This window comes from Pelodiscus sinensis, chromosome 10 (assembly GCF_052426305.1).
Source record: "Pelodiscus sinensis isolate ZL-2025 chromosome 10, ASM5242630v1, whole genome shotgun sequence".
Taxonomy (NCBI): Eukaryota; Metazoa; Chordata; order Testudines; family Trionychidae; genus Pelodiscus; species Pelodiscus sinensis.
In genome coordinates, this window is record NC_143061.1 from 1082015 (window position 1) to 1095117 (window position 13103).

A 13103-nucleotide genomic window follows, 5' to 3' on the forward strand; every position below is an offset into this window, starting at 1 on the left:
ATTTGCCCGAGAGATGCAGCACCCCCCTCCCCGAGAGACGCAGGCCCCTCCTGAGAGACGCAGGCCCCCCAAAAGACGCAGTGCCCCCCAAAAGACGCAGTGCCCCCAGAGAGTCGCAGCGCCCTCCCCGAGAGATTCAGGGCCCCCCCGAGAGTCGCAGCACCCCCCAGAGAGATGCAGCCCCCCAGAGAGTCGCAGTGCCCCCTCCCCTCCAGAGACTGAGGCCGGCAGGAGAGGTACCCAGACTCTTCCAGTGCCAGCTCCACTGGTGGCACGTCTGCCCGAGTGGCAGGCTGCAGGCGGAGGGAGAGCCGCTCCCAGTGGCCCGGCACCGCAGGCCGAACGGTAAGGGGGTTGGTTGTGACCTGCAGCCGCGGGCCGGGCCGCCATGGTCGGGGACGGCTACCGATGAACCAGAACCTGGAAGGGTGCGACTGGCCAGTCACCTGTCCATGTCCCGAGTCCCGGCCATGAATTCTCCGGGTGCGCGGCGCATGGTGCACGTATGAAGCCGGAGCCCTGGGTCTGCCCAGAGAAATCCCTGCGTGTCTTGTGCCCTTTGAGGCACCCAGGCTGAGCCAGCAGCAGCCGGAGCAGGAGTGTGCAGAGCCAACTCCTCCCAGAGCGAGCTGCCGGCCTGCCCAGCCAGCGCAAACCTCCTGCAGACCCAGCCTGGCGCGCGTGCGAGCTGCCGGCCTGCCCAGCCACCGCAAACCTTCCGCAGACCCAGCCTGGCGCGCGTGCGAGCTGCCGGCCTGCCCAGCGCCTGGCGGCCCCACCCAGCCAGCGCAAACCTCCCGCAGACCCAGCCTGGCGCGCGTGCGAGCTGCCGGCCCCACCCAGCGCCTGGCGGCCCCACCCAGCCACCGCAAACCTCCCACAGACCCAGCCTGGCGCGCGTGCGAGCTGCCGGCCTGCCCAGCGCCTGGCGGCCCCACCCAGCCAGCGCAAACCTCCCGCAGACCCAGCCTGGCGCGCGTGCGAGCTGCCGGCCCCACCCAGCGCCTGGCGGCCCCACCCAGCCAGCGCAAACCTCCCACAGACCCAGCCTGGCGCGCGTGCGAGCTGCCGGCCTGCCCAGCGCCTGGCGGCCCCACCCAGCCAGCGCAAACCTCCCGCAGACCCAGCCTGGCGCGCGTGCGAGCTGCCGGCCCCACCCAGCGCCTGGCGGCCCCACCCAGCCACCGCAAACCTCCCGCAGACCCAGCCTGGCGCGCGTGCGAGCTGCCGGCCCCACCCAGCGCCTGGCGGCCCCACCCAGCCAGCGCAAACCTCCCGCAGACCCAGCCTGGCGCGCGTGCGAGCTGCCGGCCCCACCCAGCGCCTGGCGGCCCCACCCAGCCAGCGCAAACCTCCCGCAGACCCAGCCTGGCGCGCGTGCGAGCTGCCGGCCTGCCCAGCGCCTGGCGGCCCCACCCAGCCAGCGCAAACCTCCCGCAGACCCAGCCTGGCGCGCGTGCGAGCTGCCGGCCCCACCCAGCGCCTGGCGGCCCCACCCAGCCACCGCAAACCTCCCGCAGACCCAGCCTGGCGCGCGTGCGAGCTGCCGGCCCCACCCAGCGCCTGGCGGCCCCACCCAGCCAGCGCAAACCTCCCGCAGACCCAGCCTGGCGCGCGTGCGAGCTGCCGGCCTGCCCAGCGCCTGGTGGCCCCACCCAGCCAGTGCAAACCTCCCGCAGACCCAGCCTGGCGCGCGTGCGAGCTGCCGGCCCCACCCAGCGCCTGGCGGCCCCACCCAGCCAGCGCAAACCTCCCGCAGACCCAGCCTGGCGCGCGTGCGAGCTGCCGGCCCCACCCAGCGCCTGGCGGCCCCACCCAGCCAGCGCAAACCTCCCGCAGACCCAGCCTGGCGCGCGTGCGAGCTGCCGGCCCCACCCAGCGCCTGGCGGCCCCACCCAGCCAGCGCAAACCTCCCGCAGACCCAGCCTGGCGCGCGTGCGAGCTGCCGGCCTGCCCAGCGCCTGGTGGCCCCACCCAGCCAGCACAAACCTCCCGCAGACCCAGCCTGGCGCGCGTGCGAGCTGCCGGCCTGCCCAGCGCCTGGTGGCCCCACCCAGCCAGCGCAAACCTCCCGCAGACCCAGCCTGGCGCGCGTGCGAGCTGCCGGGCCCCAGTGCTGCTCCTGGTCGAAGCTGGGCCCAGAGCAGGAGGCAGATGGGGGCCCCCGCGTGGAATCTGAGTCGAGGCTGGTGTGGAGCCGTGCGTCCCTGGCCTAGCTGGCCATCGCCGCGGCGGAAACCTTCCCTCTGGCTCTGGCAGAACACTGGGGGTTGACAAAACAAACCTTTCATGCGCCGTGTGCACTTGGCACAGAGCGTTTCGGTCTGCCCAGCCACGCCAGGCCTGTGCTGCTGCCGTGTGGCGGGTCTTGGCATCTGCCCTGCTGGGGGGGGGGGGCGCACGATTCACCCGCTGGCGTGTGCGGCAGCCAACGTCAGGCTGTGCACTGGCCGTTGCACCAGTGCCAGTGAACTGGTAAAAGAGTGGCCAGGTCCCCACAAAGGGTCGCCCCACCACTCCGTTTGGAGAGCAGACCCCAGCACGACCATGTGTGCCATGCGGAGGCTGCCCTGTCGGGCTGCCTGTGGGGCGGATCTGCGGCATTAGCAGAGTAGGCCGTGTGCCAGCCAGCCACTGATGGCAAACCATCCATAGCCAGGCAAGGGCAGAAGCAGCCGGGCAGGGGCTGTGCATGGTTTGCTATCAGTGGCTGGCTGGCACATGGCCTAGTTTGCTAATTAGCTGATGGGCTCTGCAGGAGTTGCTGGTGGGGCAGGATAGCTTGGTGGAATGTCCTTACAGATGTTATTAATCAGGAGAGTTTGTTCCACCCCCTAGGAAACAGTCTCCCCCTCCTCTGGCCGTCCCTTCTGCTACAGGTATGTCCCTGGCTGACAGATGCCTCGGGCTGGGCCAAGAGCATGCTGGGAATTCTGCCCATTGGGCAGCTGCTGCTAACTGACTGCTCTGGACTGTCTGCAGAACAGGCAGACACGGGGCTGGTGTTAACTGACTGCTCTGGACTGTCTGCAGAACAGGCAGACACGGGGCTGCTGCTAACTGACTGCTCTGGACTGTCTGCAGAACAGGCGGACACGGGGCTGGTGTTAACTGACTGCTCTGGACTGTCTGCAGAACAGGCGGACACGGGGCTGGTGTTAACTGACTGCTCTGGACTGTCTGCAGAACAGGCGGACACGGGGCTGGTGTTAACTGACTGCTCTGGACTGTCTGCAGAACAGGCGGACACGGGGCTGGTGTTAACTGACTGCTCTGGACCGTCTGCAGAACAGGCGGACACGGGGCTGGTGTTAACGGACTGCTCTGGACTGTCTGCAGAACAGGCGGACACGGGGCTGGTGTTAACTGACTGCTCTGGACCGTCTGCAGAACAGGCAGACACGGGGCTGGTGTTAACGGACTGCTCTGGACCGTCTGCAGAACAGGCGGACACGGGGCTGGTGTTAACTGACTGCTCTGGACTGTTGTGATGGTGTGTTGGGGTCCCCCACCTCCTGCACCCCTGAAATGGCACGAACAGACCTCACCAGCCAGTAGAACAGAGGGAGTTTATTGCCTCTCCAGGATACAGCACAGCACAGATGTCATCTGGTTACAGGGCAGGCCTAGGATGCCTCAGCCCTCCCTTGATATGGGGGGGGGGGTCTCGGCTTCTAAACCCCCCAGCCTGTTGCTGAGGCTGCTTCCTCCATGCTCCCAAACAGAAAACTAACTCACTCTCTTCCAGCCCTGCCCCCCAGCCAGGGCAGCATCCACCTTCCTTTGTTCCTCTCCATGGGGGGTAGCTGGTCAGACAGGTTGAGACCCTCTTTGTATAATGTCTCACTCGCTGTCCTTCTGGGCTGTGGTTTCGGCAGCAGCCAGTGGGGTTACCACAGAGCCAGCATAGAAAGCAGCCCAATACCCCCACTACGTCACAACTGTCTGCAGAACAGGCAGACACGGGACTGGTGTTAACTGACTGCTCTGGACTGTCTGCAGAACAGGCGGACACGGGGCTGGTGTTAACTGACTGCTCTGGACCGTCTGCAGAACAGGCGGACACGGGGCTGGTGTTAACTGACTGCTCTGGACCGTCTGCAGAACAGGCAGACACGGGGCTGGTGTTAACTGACTGCTCAGGTCTGTCTGCAGAACAGGCGGACATGGGGCTGGTGTTAACTGACTGCTCTGGACCGTCTGCAGAACAGGCGGACACGGGGCTGGTGTTAACTGACTGCTCTGGACTGTCTGCAGAACAGGCAGACATGGGGCTGGTGTTAACTGACTGCTCTGGACTATCTGCAGAACAGGCAGACACGGGGCTGGTGTTAACTGACTGCTCTGGACCGTCTGCAGAACAGGCAGACACGGGGCTGGTGTTAACGGACTGCTCTGGACCGTCTGCAGAACAGGCGGACACGGGGCTGGTGTTAACTGACTGCTCTGGACCGTCTGCAGAACAGGCGGACACGGGGCTGGTGTTAACTGACTGCTCTGGTCTGTCTGCAGAACAGGCGGACACGGGGCTGGTGTTAACTGACTGCTCTGGACTGTCTGCAGAACAGGCGGACACGGGGCTGGTGTTAACTGACTGCTCTGGACTGTCTGCAGAACAGGCAGACACGGGGCTGCTGCTAACTAACTGCTCTGGACTGTCTGCAGAACAGGCGGACACGGGGCTGGTGTTAACTGACTGCTCTGGACTATCTGCAGAACAGGCAGACACGGGGCTGGTGTTAACTGACTGCTCTGGACTGTCTGCAGAACAGGCAGACACGGGGCTGGTGTTAACGGACTGCTCTGGACCGTCTGCAGAACAGGCGGACACGGGGCTGGTGTTAACTGACTGCTCTGGACCGTCTGCAGAACAGGCAGACACGGGGCTGGTGTTAACTGACTGCTCTGGACTGTCTGCAGAACAGGCGGACACGGGGCTGGTGTTAACTGACTGCTCTGGACTGTCTGCAGAACAGGCGGACACGGGGCTGGTGTTAACTGACTGCTCTGGTCTGTCTGCAGAACAGGCGGACACGGGGCTGGTGTTAACTGACTGCTCTGGTCTGTCTGCAGAACAGGCGGACACGGGGCTGGTGTTAACTGACTGCTCTGGACTGTCTGCAGAACAGGCGGACACGGGGCTGGTGTTAACTGACTGCTCTGGACCGTCTGCAGAACAGGCGGACATGGGGCTGGTGTTAACTGACTGCTCTGGACCGTCTGCAGAACAGGCAGACACGGGGCTGGTGTTAACTGACTGCTCTGGACTGTCTGCAGAACAGGCGGACACGGGGCTGGTGTTAACTGACTGCTCTGGACTGTCTGCAGAACAGGCGGACATGGGGCTGGTGTTCTTCAGGTGACTATAAAACTTCTGTGGTGAAGGGATGAATCAGCGTTGCTGCCGGATGCAGGGGTGCGGGCTGGGAGCCCCCATAGCACTGAGAGGAAGGCTGGGACCAGCACCATGTGGTGCAGTGCGGGGATCGGGTTGCTCTGGAATTGCCCGGGCGAGTCTGTCTCCCCCAGCCCTCCGCCACAGGCTGCAAGCCCTGTCTCTTGGCGCGGGGAGGGTGACTAGCTGGGGACCCCGGCTACTGCAAGGCTGGGGTGCAATGCAGGTCCCATTGCTGGCAGAGGTGGGTGGGCAGGTGCCGTTCCTGGCGTGATGGAGCCGAGTGGTGCATGCACCAGGGTCTCCAGCAGTGGGCACCGGGCGTAGGCAGACGTGCCATCGGGCCCGGCTGGGTGAGTGGGCAAAAGGGCGAGTTGCACGGAGCCCTCAAGGGCCAAACTGACAGGCTGAGAGTGTGCCAGGGTCTCGACCCATTGCACGGCTGGCACAAGAGCCTGGGGAACGTGGGGACGGCCCAGGGAGCTGCTGCTCCGTGTGGGGATGGGCACTGCGGCCTCTAGGCCGGAAGGAGGCAACTCGCGCTTCCCATGCTCCCCAGGCCGCCGTAGCCCCGTGCTCTGGCCAGAGGCAGAGGCCCCAGCGTGACGCCAAGGCTGCAGCTGGCCTGCGTCTGTGTGGGCCTGCGGGAGTCCCAGGGGGAGTCTGGGGGGCTGCAGCAGTGGGGTGGGAGCAGGGCGTTTCCATGCGCATTGCGTGTCCCGCAGGGCTCCCGGACCGCGGGACGGAGCCCTGGGCGGCCTGCGGTGCCCTCACACTGGCTGCAGGGCTGGGAACAGAGTCGCTCCGGCTCGTGCTGCAGCCTCCCGGCTTCTGCTTGGCGCAGGGCTGAGCCCCATAGGAGGCGGGCGGGGCCGACCTGAGCATGCCAGCATGGGGCAGAGTGGGGACAGCGGCTTCAGCAGTGTTCCTGGGCATGCTCCAAATGCTGGGGGGAGGGACCTGACCCTGTTGCCCCCGCACACCCATCACCTCTGTCCGGGGCAGAGAGCGTAGCAGTCAGCCGGCAGGAGCATGGTGTCTAATTCCTACAGGAAGGAAAGAAAATCGAATACAGGTGAGAGCCACCGGCACCGTCTGCCATCGCGTGGCCGGTCACTGCAGGTCACCGGGGAGCCCTACGGTTGCAGTGTACGTTCCTTTGTTACTGCCGCTTGGGGAGGGGACGCTGGGCTCTAGTCAGCTCTGGGCAGGGGGTGGGGCCTAGTGGTTACAGCAGGGGACAGCTACATCCGGGTTCAGTATTAGAATGTCGGAACGGCCAGACTGGGGGAGACCCAAGGCCCCTCCAGCCCCGTGTCCTGTCGGCCCACAGCGGCCAGTGCCCGGGGCCCCGGGGGAGGGAACAGAACCGGGAATCACCAAGTGAACCCTCCCTTCCCAGGCTAGGGCCACCATCCCTGCCCGGCCTGGCTAGGCGCCAGCGAGGGACCCACCCCCCAGGAACTTGGAGTTTGGGCCTTTGCACCGTCCCCTGGCCGAGCGTTCCCAGCCTGACTGAAGAAAGCCTTTGTTTTACATACGTGGAGCTGGGTCGGCTGCTAATGCCAGCGTTGTGAGGAGGAAATGACGTTTCCATCGCCCATGTTCCCACACCCACTCATGATTTCCAGACCTCTGACACCCTCCCCCCTTTAGCCATGTCTCTTCCGAGCGGAAAAGTCCCCGTCGTGTTCATCTCTCCTCACGGAAGCCGTTCCTCACCCTCGTCATTCCTGCTGCCCTGCCCTGTGCCTGTTCCAGGCCCAGTGCGGCTGCGGTGACAGATCCGCTGCAGCATTCGGGGTGTGGGCGCCCCATGGCTTTGTGTAGCGGCAAGGTGATATGTTCTGCCTGCTCCGCTGTTCCTTTCCTAATGGTTCCCGTGCTCTGCCAGCTCTTAGCCGGCCGCCGCCCGCCGAGCACATTTGCAGGGACCTCTCCACGGTGACGCCACGATCGCTCTCGGGAGCGGTGACAGCTGACTCGGCCCCAGCACTTTGTCTGAGCCGGCGGGGTGCTGTTCTGCCAGGGCATCACTTAGCATTGATCACTGACTCCCATCTGCCCGTGTGCTGCCCAGCCACCAGGTCTGCGGATCCCCGCCGGGCTCTTTGCTGGCGGCCTTGGCCTCAACTATTCCGAGCAACTTTGTGTCATCTGCAGATTTTGCCTCCTCTCCGTGAGCCCCTTTTCAAGATCATGGATCCCTGGTGCTATGTCCGAGCCCTGGAGTGCACTGTTATTTCTCCCCTTTGTTTCCTGGCAATCTTCCATGGTCATTTTATGACCCTTCATTTAGTGTAATGACAAGCCCTTTGTGATCTCCGGGCGAGCGCTTAGAAACACCCTCCCTGCCCCAGGAGCAGCACAAGCCCTGCTGCAGTTCAGGCCCGGGGCCTCGGCCCAGACACAGCGCTGAAGCAGACCAAGTGTGACAGTCAGAGGGTTGAACAGCCCCCCAAATGGCGCCCGGGGGCAGGATTCGTCCTGGGAGCCGAGGGGAGGGTTTATCTGTGGAGGAAACAGGCCCCTAGCAGGGCACACAGCAACACAGGAAACGCTCTGGGCTCCCAGGGAAGCCCAGGGGACAAGGGCCGGAACAGCCAGGAAGCTGGAGTTAGAAAAACAAGGGAAGCCGTGAACAAAGGCGCGACTCGTGCTGTATGACTAACGCGCAGAGCTGGGGGGGTTGCCGTGGGGCTGGGCATTGCTGACTCGTGTATCCTGCCTGTGCTCGCCAGCCGTGGGCATGGCACCGGGCTGGGCCCTGCAGCCGGCGTCTTGCCACGGAGTCCCTGCCCCGGCCCCACTGGTTCTGAGGGGAGGGTTTCTGGGGTGTCTGTGCAGGCCGCGGGAGCTAGCCTCGCCGTGCAGATGCACTGCAGTGTGCACGCAAGGGGGCACGTTGGAGGCCCCCAGACCATCCCCGGTGGAGTATGGGGGGTGAGCGGGCAGGGTCACTGACCCTGGCAGGGAGAGCTGTGTTCCTGGACGGGCGCCCCCAGCACCTCTCGATCACCCCAGGCCTGGAAGGAGTGACCGCCACGGGCACCGTGCCGGGCGCAGGCTGGCGCTCCCAGGCAGCAGGGACGGGGGCTCTAGGAAACCCACTCTCTCCTGACACGGGGCCTTAGCCACAGACCGGCAGCGAGGGCCACGCTCCATTCTGCGGCCCAGAGGCGATAAGGGACCGTCCTCCACGTGCAAAGACAGGCGGGAGACATGCACGGCTGACAGGATGGGCTGGGCCGGGCTCCTGCGGGCAGTGCCGGCTCTGGGCGGGAAGTGCCCACACAGTTCCTGGGAGCCTGCTGTCCCGGTAGCAAAAATCATCAACCAGTGGAGCAGCGAGCAGGCAGCCCGGCGTGAGCCTGCTGCCCAGGCTGGCTGCCTGGCCTGCGGGCCGAGCCACACGCCGGCTCTGCCTGGGTCCAGGGCCACGTCACCTCGCACGCGTGGTGCTGTGTGCCCTCCCCCGCCGGCTGGATTCCCGTGGGTCGTTTAACACGCACACACGGGGCTGGCTGGCTGCCTGGCCTGTGGGCCGAGCCACACGCCGGCTCTGCCTGGGTCCAGGGCCACGTCACCTCGCACGCGCGGTGCTGTGTGCCCTCCCCTGCCGGCGTGCCGGCTGGATTCCCGCGGTTCGTTTAACACGCACACACGGGGCCGGCTGGTCGAATGCACGTAGCCTGTTGGTGGCCCCCCCTCTCCTGAGTGTGGCTTGGCAGCTGCCCCATGGCCCCCTGCGCCGGACCCCCCGTCTGTGCAGCCGCCAGGCAGCCCGCTCAGACGAGACCTGGCCTGCGTCAGTCCCGTCACCGCTGCCTCTCGCCCCATCCCTGGGTGCCCGGCCGAAGCGGGACGCAGCAGTGGGTGGCATTGCTCCCCCTGGTCCGGCCGTGCCTTCCTCAGGCAGGAAACGACGTGGTCTAGGGCCAGGCAGCGGTCGCAGGCCGCAAGGGCAGGAAATGAAATCTGGGCCATGGAAGCATTCTTCTCCATGTCATAAATCCTCCTCTGAGTTTCCAGCCTGCGGCCACAGGCCCAGTGCAGCAGGGACAGGCAGACGCCCGCCCCCGCACTACAAGGAGCCGCGTTTGTGGGGCGCTCTCCCAGCTGTGCACACGGGGCCAGCGGACGGACGTCCCCGGTCGCCCAGCCACCCCGAGCTGAGCCAGCTGCCCCCGGGGGCCAGGGCTGGCGGGCACCAAAGGGCTCTGGCGCAGAGGGGAAGGAGCGGCGCTGTGGGAGTCTCGTAGCGGTGCACGCGGGGCATCGGGCACCCTGCTAACGAGCTGCCGCCCCTGGCTCCTCGGCCACTCTGGTTCCCAGGGCTAGCTCCCCCTGGCTCTGGAGAACGGGGTGAGCAATGGGGCACAGCGCGTGCACAGGCTGCGTCGGGGGCTCGCTGGCATGGGTTGGAATCCAGCCCAGAGCGTCGAGAACTGGAGCCATCTGGAACGGTGGCCACTGGCGGTTTGGAGGGTCGTTCGGAATGCCTGTCCGGAGCCTCGGCCCAGCCCTGGGTGGTGGCTAAGCGCCGAACTTCCATTGCCCGATGCCGTGGGCCTGGGCTGTGAGTGGGCCGGTGCGCTGAGCTCGGGGAGCTGTTCTCAGTTTACACCAGCGTGAGCGAGATCAGCACTGGGCAGACCCTAGACAGACTGATTGCCGGGGCCCACCCTTTGTGATCGCCTCGCCTGACCGCCCTACCTGCCCCCCACGGTGCCTCCCGCCGGGCTGTTAGAAAAGCCCTGGCCTTGACTTTGAAGCTGCCAGGGATGGAGAAGGCCCCCCCGCCCCTCTTGGTAAATTGGGCCAGGCTTAGTGACGGTTAATGTAGCTCGGGAGTCCTGTTCGTCCAGGCCAGAGCACATCCATCACGTGAGTGTCGCTCTGGGAGCTCCTGCTCAGCTGCGTTTCCACCCTCACTCCCAGATCTTTCAGGCCCTGCCAGGGTAGCCGCCGTTCTTTCTTACTGGGTGGGTATGTTTCCTCTTGGCCCTTTTGCAACACGCTGGGTTTGCCTGCGCCCACTTTTCCAAAGGATCCCGATTGCTCTGAATCACGACGTGTCCACCTAGTCATCTGTCACTCCCTGATTTTTGTCTGCAAACGTTGTTAGTTTTGGTTTCAGATCATTGATAAACATGTTAAATAGCAGAGGACCAAGAACTAATTGCAGAGTGAAACGGACCTACGCCGTGACAATTTCCCATGTAGAGTTACGGTTTGAGACCTGTCAATTAGCCAGTGTTTAATCATATATGTGTGCAATATATGGTTCTAGCGTTTAATCAAAGCATCCGGTGGTACCAGCTCAGTACCTTACAAGTGCCTAAGTCTATTATGTCACTACTATTACTTTCATCAACCAAACTTTTAATCTCATCAGAAAAAGATAATTACTTTAACAGGATGTGTGTTTCACAAGTCTGTGTTGATTGGCATTACATTACCCTACTTTAATTCTTTATTAATCAAGTCCCGCATCAGCTGCTGCATTCTCTTACCCAGGATCGATGTCAGGCTGACAGTCCTAATATTATAACAACTTACTTTTTAAAATATTGGCACAGCTTTAGCTTTTTTCCAGTCACATGGAAATTTCCCAGTTCGCCAAGACTTACTGAAAAGCAACATTAACAGTTCAGTGATCTCCTCAGCCAGCTCTTTTAAAACTCTTGGATGCAAGTTCTCTGGAGCTGCTGATTTTAAAATGTCTGATTTTAGTAGCGTCTGTTTGTCGTCACCCAGATACATTGGTGGACTGGAAAGAGTGTTGCCATCACCATACCATGAGACTGCATAAATCTGTTTTTCCTCTAAATGCAGAACAGTAATTATGTATTGAATGCTCCTGCCTTTTCTGCGTGACTGCTGATAATTCTACTATTTCCATCTAGTAATGGGCCAATACCTCTGTTAGGATTATTTTTGTTCCTAGTATATTTTTAAAAACTCTTTGATATGGTCCTTAACTCTGCTGGCCAAAGATGACTTCTTATGTTCCTTTGCTTTCCGTATCAGTTTTCTACAGCTCCTATCTTCTGATTTATGTCCAGTGCTATCAGCTTCCCCTTTCTTCCATTTGTTCTGGCGTGCACATGTGTGAGGGATGTAAATTCCTGGTATAAACAATTACCCAGTGAAATGGTCTGTTTAACTAGTTAACCCTGAAGCTGCCCCCAGCTGGCTGGGGCCCAGACTCACTGCATCGTACCACGGGAGGGGGCTTCTCTGGCCAAGCCCCCAGTTAACTGGTAACCAAGTAAGCATGCTGGTAAAGCTGATGCTTACCGGGTAACCAGGTAACCCTTTAGATCCCAACTGTGTGAACACGTGTACTGTGTTATATAGCTGCTTTCACTTTCCCTCTAACCCAGGACGTTGGTTTTAACCAGTCTGGCATTTACACTCGGGGGGCAGTTCAGTCACCCCGGTGCCTTGCGCTGGTGCGGGGCAATTGAAGAACGTTTCCTCTCTGAGCCGAGCGGGTGGATAACAAGGGGCCCCGGGGGGGGAGGTTAATTTTGGTTTCAACATTTTGATTTTGTGCTGACCTGAAGGTTCGTCTCCCTTTCATCTCCCCCCGTCCTGACTCCCTAGCTAGCCTGCCCCTGCGGAGCCGGGCCCTGCCTGCCGAGGGGGAGGAGATCCGCGGACGGCCCCGTCGATTCATCGGTGCGTGAGTTTGCCGCCTGGTGCTGCTGACTCCCTCTGTCTCTTCCAGACATAGCGCAGCTCATCCAGCTGGACTTGGACCTGAAGTTCCAGACCAACATCGAGGAGCTGTTTGAGGAGTTCGACCGCTTCCCGCGAGGAGCCGTCATTGGGATCGCCCGAGAGATGCAGCCGGTCTACAGGTAGGCGTGGGTGCGGCAGCCGCAGCCCTGGGCTTGGCAGACTTGCGGGAGCCCTGCTTCCTGGGGCTGCGCGTGGAGAAAACCCGGCAGCATGCGGAGGTGAGCCTCGGCCCTGAACGCCACCTGCCGCTTGGGACAGGCCAGGCCCCCAAGGGCCCATCCACGGTTCCCCGCAGGCGGCTGGCGTGGGCCGTGCTGCTCCCGGAGTCATCGGCGTGGCTCGGTGCCCATGCAGCTGCCCAAGGCTGCGTTTAGGAGCCTCGCGCCGGGTCTGCCAGTCAGGCCGACGGCACGTCCCTGCATCCGGCTGAGGCGGGCGCCAGGCCTGACGGCTGCATGCGGGTTGTGTCCTGTGGTGGCTGAGCAGAACCCAGCAGTGCTCACCAGCAGGTGGTCCGCATGCCCTGCGCAGGGCGGCCGTCCTCCCGGCCTCTGCTGTGCCCCCCGGAGTTGGGCCACGGCTGCTCCAGCCAGTTGCCAGGCCGGGCGGGGGCACAGGGAGCCGCGTTTCCAGGTCTTTGCACTGCCGAGGGCTCTGCCAGGGCAGCGTCCGAGAGCGCTGGGGATTCTCAGGCAAGCGCCAGAGCCGACTGCTGCAAAGCTGCAATCCCCTTGCAGGCTGAGCCGGGTGCGCGGGGACCGTCTCCGAGCCTGCGCAGGCGGCTGCCCGGGCGTCACATGGGCTCCTCTCGGGACTCAAGCTCCGGGGGCCGTGAGCTCGTCGCGCAGTAACTGCCCACGGGGGGTCGCTGGCCCGGCAGTAGCGGGTGCTGGGGAGGAAGCCGAGCCTCGGCCAGAGCAGGAGGCGCCGCTCCGGGTTCCAAGCAGGGCCCTGTAAG

At 63.2% G+C, this 13103-nt stretch overlaps 1 protein-coding gene across 1 annotated transcript in view; it reads left to right on the forward strand.

Annotated features, from left to right (window-relative positions):
- The window catches only part of XXYLT1 (xyloside xylosyltransferase 1), a 43218-nt gene that overhangs the window by 15330 nt on the left and 14785 nt on the right, over positions 1 to 13103 (forward strand). The window contains exon 3 of the mRNA XM_075938309.2: positions 12132 to 12264. Within this exon, the coding sequence (XP_075794424.1) occupies positions 12132 to 12264 (133 nt within the window). The remainder of the gene's footprint in view (positions 1 to 12131; positions 12265 to 13103) is intronic.